The sequence below is a fragment of the Tachypleus tridentatus genome, chromosome 13 (assembly GCF_004210375.1).
Source record: "Tachypleus tridentatus isolate NWPU-2018 chromosome 13, ASM421037v1, whole genome shotgun sequence".
Classification (NCBI taxonomy): domain Eukaryota; kingdom Metazoa; phylum Arthropoda; class Merostomata; order Xiphosura; family Limulidae; genus Tachypleus; species Tachypleus tridentatus.
This window is the reverse complement of record NC_134837.1, coordinates 86,778,659-86,788,780: the sequence shown is the minus strand read 5'-3', so window position 1 is coordinate 86,788,780 and position 10,122 is coordinate 86,778,659. Positions and strand designations below refer to the sequence as shown.

Genomic DNA, 10,122 nt, shown 5'->3' with positions numbered 1-10,122 from the left:
GATCGAAACGTTGTTCGCTCCTCTACATAATGCTTTCTCTATTCATACCAGTCGTTTTTACATATATGCTTTTCTTTACAAGTGGGTTTTCTCGTCATCACGGATTAGACGGTTTTCTATTTTTCACATTTCTTACACACTTTCTTGCATATGAGGAACTGATCTAGTAATACATGTTCATTTCGTCTGGTAATAGCGTTCGATGACGCAGTTCCAATGGATGAAAACCGTCCGTACAAGACTGATAGCAACTTCATAAAATTCGATAAAATTGTATTTTAGAGAATCAAACCTCCAACCCAATGAGTTTATAGAATACCAAGTAGGTTGAATCTGTGAACATGCAGATAGAAACCAGTTAAACTAAGAGAAGCGTTACTATGGTTACCGTAACTAGCTATTGTTAACTTTTGTAAAATCTGGCTTCTATACCAAGAATTCCTGGCTAGTACAGCGGTAAGTCTATAGATTTACAACGCTAAAATCAGGGGTTCAGTTCCCCTCGGTGGACTTAGCAGATAGCCTGATGCGGCTTTTTTATAAGAAAACACACTATATCAAGATACGTGCTTGAAAAATACTGTCTGACTTCATTCAGTAGCTTTTGCACAACTGTAATAGCAGATTCACATATAAATTATGATATACTACTGCAGTTTTATATACATATTGGCTAGCTCGATCATGTGGTTCTGTATCAGCACAATCTTTATCTGTCCTATCTCAGCAACAGTCTCGTACTTTTAAATTCGCTTATTCCTTCTCTCTAGTTCTGTCCTGTGAGTAAACTTTAACAGTATTGGCTGTGATGACTTCGGACAGTCCAGTTCGGTGTATTAGGCTTTTTGTGGATAAATTTTCATCATGCACCTCAAGTTCTGCTTTCTTGCCTGTTACAGTTTTAGTTCTCGTACCTTACAGTTATTTTTTCCTTTTGCTATGGGACGTGGCCAGGTGGTTAAGGCAGGGGCATGGCCAGATGGTTAAGGCATTTGACTCGTAATCCGATGGTCACGGGTTCGCATTCCAGTTACATCAAACATGTTCGCCCTTTCAGTTGTGGGTAAGTTATAATGTTTCGATCAATCCCACTATTCGTTGGTAAAAGAGTAGCCCAAGAACTGGCGGTGGGTGGTGACCACTAGCTGCTTTCCCTCTAACCTTACACTGCTAAATTAGATATGGCTAGCGCAGATAGCTCTCATGTAGCTTTGCGAGAAATTTAAAACAAAACAAACCAAAATCTCTTGCTAAGCTAAGGAATTTTGACGAACTCACATCAAATAGAAGAACAGTTTGTTTGGAGTTGCTATCTTGGATAATTCTGAGCTTCTCATTAGCTTCTACGAGATGACCGCTTAGGGGATATTAGTGAACTAAAGAAATTTCTGAAGCTACAGAATTCATATTTTAAATAATAATGTGAAACTTTAAAATTTGAGATTTTGAACATTTTTATTAGGCTACAACACAGGATTTTATGTACAAAAATTAGGTTCCACATGAAATTTGTTTTCATTTAGCCCGTAGTATAACTCGTTTTCCTATAGGTTAAAGGAAAACAAGTAGTTTTCGAATTTAGTTAATCACTTAGCTCATTACATTTTGAAATACAATGTAAAAAACAAACTTTCTTACGAGGTTAACTGAAGATGTAAGCTATTAATTTTTAGCATATCAAATCACCTGATATTTATATCGATAGAAACTGTGTCGCTCCCTTCCCATTCAGTTGCACATTGAAAATGTCTGCTGTCTTACAACGAAAGAAACCGGATTTTGATACCAGTGGTGGGCAGACAATGGGTAGCCATTGTGCAGTTTTGTCCTAAACTATAAAAAACACAAACAAACAAAACTGTTATCCAAAGGAGCAATAAATATTATAGTATAAATGTTAACAACGCCTGCACTTGTTTACTTTTTTTAAATGAAAGTGTGAGTTTGTTTCGCTTGGTTTAAAATTCAGATATAAGATTTTATATACCTGTCTTTCTCACTTAATTAATGAATAACAAATATATATTAACGTAATCAGGTTATCTTGTAATGTGTTATTTATCACACTAGATACTTGTCACCACGGCCATCTTGATATAGATCAAACTATTCTAATGCATTAACGTAGAAGTAAAGTATATTTTAAATACATAACATTTTAAACTGTTACTTTCTGCAATTAGATACACTGCTGGCCAAAATCTTAAGGCCAATGAACATAAAGAAAAAAATATGATTTTGCGTTGTTTGACTCAGCCACTTATTTGAGTGAAGCTTCGAAAGATGAAAATAAGAAAAGGGGAAAAAAAAAATTAGTATTTAATAGGGAAAATGTGAACACTATGAAATTAGCCTAAATACTAGCTGGTCAAACGTTTAAGACCATACTGAAACGAAGCGTTAATCGATAAGCACGTAACAAAATTTAGTCATTTGCGTTCAAGAATTAGCGCTGTCAACATTTCCCACTGATATCTCCTGTGTTACATTGGGTAAAAACATGGCACAGGCTAAAAAGTTGACAGAGTTTGAACGTGGCAGAATTGTCGAGCTGCAAAAGCAAGGTCTCTTTCAACGTACCATCGCTGGTGAGATTGGGCGTAATAAAACTGCTGTTGCAAATTTCTTAAAAGATCCTGAGGGATACGGAACGAGAATTTCAAGTGGTCGGCTCAAGAAAATTTCGCCGGCGTTGAGCAAGAGGATTCGACGGGTTGTCCGGCATGACATCAGCTGATCGTCGAACCAAATTAAGGCCCTTACGGACGCAGAATGCAGCTCAAGAACAATAAGACGGCATCTACGAGAGAAAGGCTTTAAAAACCGTAAACGTCTTCAAAGGCCACGCCTCCTTCCATACCACGAAACAGCTCGGTTAAACTTTGCTGAGAAGCACCAAACGCAAAGAAGTGGAAGAAGTTTTTGTTCTTTGATGAGAAAAAATTTAACCTGGATGATCCAGATGGCTTTCAACGTTACTGGCACGATAAGGATATCCCAACATCTTCATCACTTGGAATAACATTCCAGCCAGCCTTCTGCAAATGCTTATATCGACCATGCCAAAGCGAATGTTTGCAGTTATTCGCAATGACGGTCGTGCAACTCACAATTGAGACCTCTTATTGGGCATTTCCTACCCTGTTTAGGACTTCTTTTTGGTATGGTCTTAAACTTTTGACCAGCTAGTATTTAGGCTAATTTCATAGTGTTCACATTTTCCCTATCAAATGCTAAAAGGTTTTTTTTTTCCCCTTTTCTTATTGTTGTATTTGGAAGCTCTACTCAAATAAGTGGTTGAGTCTAACAACGCAAAGTGCATATTTTTTCTTTATGTTTACTGGCCTAAGGATTTTGACCAACAGTGTATAAATAAAGCCAAATATATATATATGTTTTGTTGGAGTTTTTTATATTGATTTTTTCCCTGGGAAGAAGAGTATACGTAATATGTATAGACGTTATGTAGATAACCGTCTGTGTAATTGTAGTGCATACATATTGTAAAACCGTGAAAGTTAATAGGAATCCATATAATTGTAGCAGAATCTGGTTCTATATGTAAGTAATATTAACAACATTAATTAAGTATGCGCTGTATTGATAGTTATATAAAGCTAGTTAACAGTCGTCTGTGTAACTGGGAAACAGGTAAACTATTAGTTAAGTAGGGAATGTAATCGAGGCAAGGTACTGAAAAATTATAAGTAGCTATAGTAAGAAAATAGTCTTTTAAAATTTGATATGAATAAACTACAACATTGTTAGTTGAATTTAACCGAAAAATTGTTAATTGAATATGAGATGTTATTCATTGAAACTTATGAAAATATGTCATATCTTCTCATGTGCTATACACATATACTTAGTCTAAAATAATATGAAATACAAGTGTAGTATAGGAGTGTAACTTGTGAAGGAGAGTATCAATTACAATTTATTTAATTTTTTACTAGTCTCCTTTTAACTGGAAAAAAATATGGTTTGCTCTCGTATGGATTTTATTTTTCAAAGGTTTAGTATAGGTTCTTACGTTTTCTTTCCTTAAACATTAGTTTCCTGATAAGGCAGCTAAAGTCTATGGATTTATAAAGCTAGAATCAAGGGTTCGATATCCTTCGGTAGACAAGGCATAGAGCCTGATGTGGCTTTGTTATAAAAAGACATATACACTCTTAGACATTGAATTTAAATCGAATTTGGTTGGTGTTTCATATTTGCTAGTTACGTATATATAAGCATTTCGATAATGGATTTCTGATTTTTACAGTATCGTTATTGTAGTCTGTCAAGTTTATAGTGATTTTCTAAATTAAAATGAGACTTGAAGCTATTCCACCGATGCCAAAAAATGTGTTATTCGTATCATGACAAATTTATCTTAAATAAAACTATCTGTTTATCTTATGTTTTCATTCGTATTTTTTGGAAACATGCTTTCAGACAGAAATCACAAAGCTAAAGAATGAACACATTATTTTAAGATTAATAAAAGAAATCGCTTTCTTTATTTTTGCGTCCGTTTAAATAAATACAAAATTTCCCTCAGACTAAGACTACAGAAATATAATATACTATACTAAGACAATAAACCTGTTAAGTTGGAACAATTATAAGTTATATGCGAAATTTCCACTCATTCACCGGTACCAAGTAGCTAAATGGTTGTATTAAAGAGCTCTATACCACACAGGGAAAAATACAAATTAAATTTACTCTTCTAACAAAATATCATGTGAAAAACACGTTTAAAATTGCTACAATATCTGATACACAACGTTCTCCTCCAAAATGCATTTAATCTTTGAACAGAAATTAGACTAATAAATTCATAAACATAAGAAAAGCTTCGATCTTATGATAATTTATTAATATTTATATATAATTTCAACAATTCTGAAGGAAGTGACGTCACTGTAAGCACATTTAAGCCATTATAACGATATACTATCATATATCATAACTGAGATCATGGAAAGTGGTTGAAAATGAAAATGGCATGTTTAAACTGATAGAATCAGTTTATCGTGATAAAAATGCATTCTGAATTTCTCCATTTATATGAAGCTTCGTCTGAAACTTCAATACCTCCGAAACACGTAAATCTCCTTGCATCTATTGCACTTTGCACGTCTTTTAAATTAGTAGTAAAATACTTCTAAACAGGTATAAAATAAAAAGGTATTATCATAGTAGCCTTCAACGTCTTCCCTTCTTTAAAAGAAATAACTAAGAAAAGCTAGACGTTTCGCACAGATTGCCGAATCTGTTTTATTTATTCACGAGATATGAATTGATACACAGGGTCAGAAGGTATTTCGAGGGTCCTTGTATTTCCAGTTGTGGGGAAATGGGACTGATGCCTTTCAAATAAATGAAACGTAAAGAGCAAATATATCTCCGCACAGGAGAACAAAATGTTTCATTTTTTTGTCAAGTTCAGTGATATCTGCAAAAATCGTACGAATACAATTCTTTTCAAAGTTAGTCTAAGGTAAATTATATACATAAGAGTTTTCAAATTGAATTTAATTTCCCGTTAGAATAGGCCTGAAAATCAGTTTAGTATTTTTAAAGTAATTTATTGAACCTAAATTAGTTTTTATAGGAGCCACGATTCCTTAATTTAAAACCCTCTAACCCCTGAATAAAAAAGTATACATGTAATATGACACATATGATGCTGAAACATCTATAAGCTTACACCGTACCTTCAGGTTTGACGTTCCTTCATCCAGTAATACCTGTTATATAAACATTATAGTAAAAGAAAACAAATCAAGAACAAACTACAAACGAATAATACATATAACAAATATTACACATCATTAATAATAAATGTGGGCATCACAGTTTACCATAGTGCTTAATGAGATCGTTAGGCTATCTTTAAAATACCATATTAAAGGTCTTTACTAGACGTCCTCACTGAATTGTCTCATGTACACAGATGTGTGACACTTTATTCTTGTATTCGTGGGTAATAAAATTACACTTCTTTTTGAAAACAAGTATGCTTTTCTCATCGGCAACTAAACGCAATGTTCTTTCGTTTTGTATTAAGAATTAACTTCCCTAGTTAGCTTCATTGTTAGGTCGATTGTCTGAAAAGTACACAGTGGAAGTATGTCCTACGAAACGTCGTTTAATTTCTTGAAATTAAGGCATATAAAATATTCGTGATTTGTTTCTAAACTGAAACAATTTGATATGCAATAATGCCTCGAAACATTACATTCGTCTGCTACATATTTATGAATATATGACGTTTATTCCAACAACAATGATACAAATATCAAAAAATAGCATTTTTATATGAAATGTATTCGATAGCGCCCGCAGGTTATATTTAATTTACTAAATTACTTAGACTAGAAATGTAGATTGGATCTTTTCTTAGATTTTAACCTACAATAAATATGAAAGTAAACTGGAAACTAAGCACGAAATTTATTTAAGTTTGTAACAACCATGTCTGCTTATACATGAATTTTATTAGACATAAACGGTTAGATTCTTAGAGCAAAGCTACAAAATGATTATCTGCACTTTGACCACTGCTTTAATTCCTTAAGTTTATCGCTGACCAACCAGGGAACTTCGACCAAATAGATTGCATAAAAAACTTGATAAATTAAAACTATTAGGAAGAGCTTAAAAATTTAAAGGTCGAAGAATTTTACCTCTTCAAAGAGGAATCTAGAATAAGAAAAATAGTTATCATGTAATAGGAAATAATAATATTTTTTCTATCATTCTTCATCTCAGCCCTTCGATTACGAAATGCTTAAAATTAAAAGTTAAAGCTGAAAATTGTTTATTGTTGTTTTCGTTGTTGTTAATCAGTTAATCAGATGAACCGTAAACTGCTTCAAATAATAAATTAGATTCGTAATTTTTCACAACGTGTTTCTTTTGACGTATTACCAAAACTTATTAATGTAGTATTTGGTACAATGCTGTACACATCAACTTCATTTTAAATGAAACTATGTTACTGAGAATTATATCTTATAGAATAACTATTTTGAGAAACACATAATTTTTAAACTATTTATTCGACTGAGTGACATATCATTTTCTTCTTTGATAGTTATCTCAAAGTATGTGCAGAATAAAACAGAATGCATAAATATTAAAATTTTCAATTAACTAATAAGATATATTAATGAAGACATGACTTAGACAATTATAAAAAAAAGATATTGAAAAATGTATATTTTCTTGTTTTGACTTTTTTTATATAATCATAGTTGGATTGACCCCCAAAGATTTTTACGATTGTGTTGAAAATTTTCGGTTTATGGACAATTTATATTCAAAAAACAAAAAGGTTTTAATTACTTTAAATAACTAGGTTTATTCCTTGAATGCACTTCAGTGTCTGCGGCCCTATAGCACAGGTTTCAATACCTATGGTGGGCACAGCTCAGATAGGCCATTGTGTATCTTTATCCTTGCCCTTTAGTTGCTATGTGCTTAATTCCAAACAAAATCTTTTTTTTTTTTAACTCGGCTAAAGACTATGCTATGAGAAGTAAAAACTTGGTTAAGAAGCTTCTATTTTCTTGAAACATGGGTTAATGTTTGTTCCCTCGGGGAACAAATTCATGTTCTATTCATTACTACTTTGCTTGATGACAGGCGTCAAGTGTATGTACAAATGGTGATTTAATAATATTTACATTAAAATTAACAAGCAAGCAAGCTACAACTATTGATAAAGTACCTCACTTTGAACAAGGAAGATATTTTTCTTGGCACTGCGAATGCATTTATATGAGACAGATCAGTGAAAACGTTTAGAAAGATGCCTTTTTCATCAAAAAAAGAAAAGAAAACTACACATCTTTTATCTAGCGTATCAATCTTATCTAGTCATCTAGACTCTTACAAAATTCTTCAGCTGTACTTTTTTTATAACTGTGGCTCTTCGGCTCCTCGTTCACCAACATACTTGAACCTAGATATAGCAAACCTATCAGAACCTTCACTGGAGCTGGACTCTTCCTCGAAGTCCAATGGTGAAGAAGATCTGAGTTCCATTACGAGGTCTCTTCTGATGCTCCAATGTCTTCCCGCTCCGCTATGTTCTGTTGATGTGCAAGAATCGCTGGACGAATCTAATCGAAGACTGGAGAGCTGTTGCTGAATTTCTTCCATTTCGTCCTCGTCCAGTTTCAAGTGGTAGTCAGTGTGGGCATCGTTCAACTCACGCAGATCTGGGAGCTTCAGAAAGAGCTTAGGGTAGAGAGCAGCTGTGTGGTCAGGTCCGTAGCGCCAGAGCATATAGTTCTTTAAAAGAATGTAGTATTTCTCCTGTTGATTGGTAACTAAGTCGACGTTCACCAAATTGGAACGATCTGGAGACAGAAGAACTATTACAAGAAGTAACATGACTGTTGGTTCATCGGGATCCAGTTCTTTAATTCCTGCAATGAATTTCATGTGTTTCTCGTATAATGCGGGCGATACCAGCTTCTTGATGTCCTCGGCTTTTAACGAAGGTGCATCCTTGTACAATATCTTCTTTCGCTCTGGCCAACAGCCACGCTTTTCATCGAATACGTAAGCGCCACGAAGAAAACACATTTCCATGACACCGCTACGTAGCAGTACCTCCTGATCTCGTTGTGGAATGTAGGAGAAACACTCAAGATTCTGAGCAAAGTGAGAAAACTGTTTTATAACCGTAAAAAACATGTCCAGAATTTCTGTCCGACTTCTCTCACTTGTGTGAGGCGTTAGTTTCTCACTGAAAGAAATAGTATGGTAACTAATTTCATACGCATTAATCAAAGTCTCTATACTTCTCACATCATTTTCAGTCAGATATTTTCCAACGTCGTTAATGTCTGGATCATAGTCAGATATATTCACTTTCTGTGGGGGTTTATCTGATTCGCTCGCGCCTTGTCTCTGTTTCCTCTCCATTCGACTACGTAATAGATGCAGTCTCTCCTCCTCCGTCATCACCCAACCTTTCTCCATTCCAATGGACACACATTTCTGAAACCTACAGTATTGGCAACATTTTCTGGAACTGAGAGTAATCTCACACTTTCCTTCGTAAGGGCAGTGAAAGTTCTTGTATCCTTCGTTCTGAACGGAACGTCGGAAAAAGGCTTTGCAGCTATCACAAGAGATCCCACCAAAATGGTAGCTTTTGGCCCGGTCCCCGCACACTCCACACACTTTCTGTTGTTTACTGAACGAACGACTCGCATCTTCTGCAGGTAACCTAATGCTGCTGCCATTAGAAGGCAGACTCATTCCTGATAATAAAAAGGAAGGGATCAAGCAGTATAATACAAAGCTCTGCCATTGACTATAAATAGATAAAGTAAAACAAAAATGATAAAGAAATTTTGAAATGAAAAATAATCGGCTCACGAATAACACATGATGCTATTTATACTACTTACTTTAGAACTCGAACAACTTTTAGAACATGGTACAAAAATATGTTTTATATTCCATCTCCTTATTACCTACACTTAAAAATATAAAGTTCTGATTTGCTTGATACAAGTCAGCCAAATTAAAGAAAATAAACAGCAAAAATCTGTATTTAACGTAGAAGTTATATACATAGAACATAAAAACATTTCGAATTCAAAGTACCAAATATTTAGCATGGTAGAAATTCTTAGAATAATTGCCAAATTCAAGAAAGAAATATTTAGTTTGAATCAAAAGTAGGAGCAATTTAATGTAAAATTAATAGCCAAAACAGAAAGTAACGTTTTATTAAATATATTCAACATAATATTTAATTTTAACAGGTGGAGTGGCGTGACAGGCTACGAATAAGAAGGTGGATAATTGGCTGAGATGTGCCACTGACCACACTCGGTACTTTATCCCATGAGACATTTTAATTGTAACAGTTAATCTCATTACTGTATAGGCTCTAGTTCCATCCCTTTGGTCAGAAATTCTAAATTAGGGTGTCGCATAATGTATAACAGCCTCAGGCAGTAGATGTGTGCTAAGTATAGACGGGAAATCTACAGAGGGCGCTATTAAAGCATTAGATTTCTTTGTAGCACTTTGAGTATCTGGTACCTAACTAAACCACACTGCTTGTTTTCAAAACTTGTATCATCCCCATTGAAATAA

The 10,122-nt window shown here is 34.1% G+C and overlaps 1 protein-coding gene across 5 annotated transcripts in view; it reads right to left on the bottom strand.

Moving 5' to 3' along the window:
• Window positions 1-4,477: 4,477 nt before the first annotated feature.
• Window positions 4,478-10,122, bottom strand: part of LOC143237833 (thyroid hormone receptor beta-like) — a 55,049-nt gene continuing 49,404 nt past the window's right edge. For all 5 annotated transcript variants that reach the window (XM_076477478.1, XM_076477479.1, XM_076477480.1 and 2 more), the window contains one exon: window positions 4,478-9,275. In XM_076477478.1, the coding sequence (XP_076333593.1) occupies window positions 7,918-9,275 (1,358 nt within the window). In that variant the 3' untranslated portion in view covers window positions 4,478-7,917. The remainder of the gene's footprint in view (window positions 9,276-10,122) is intronic.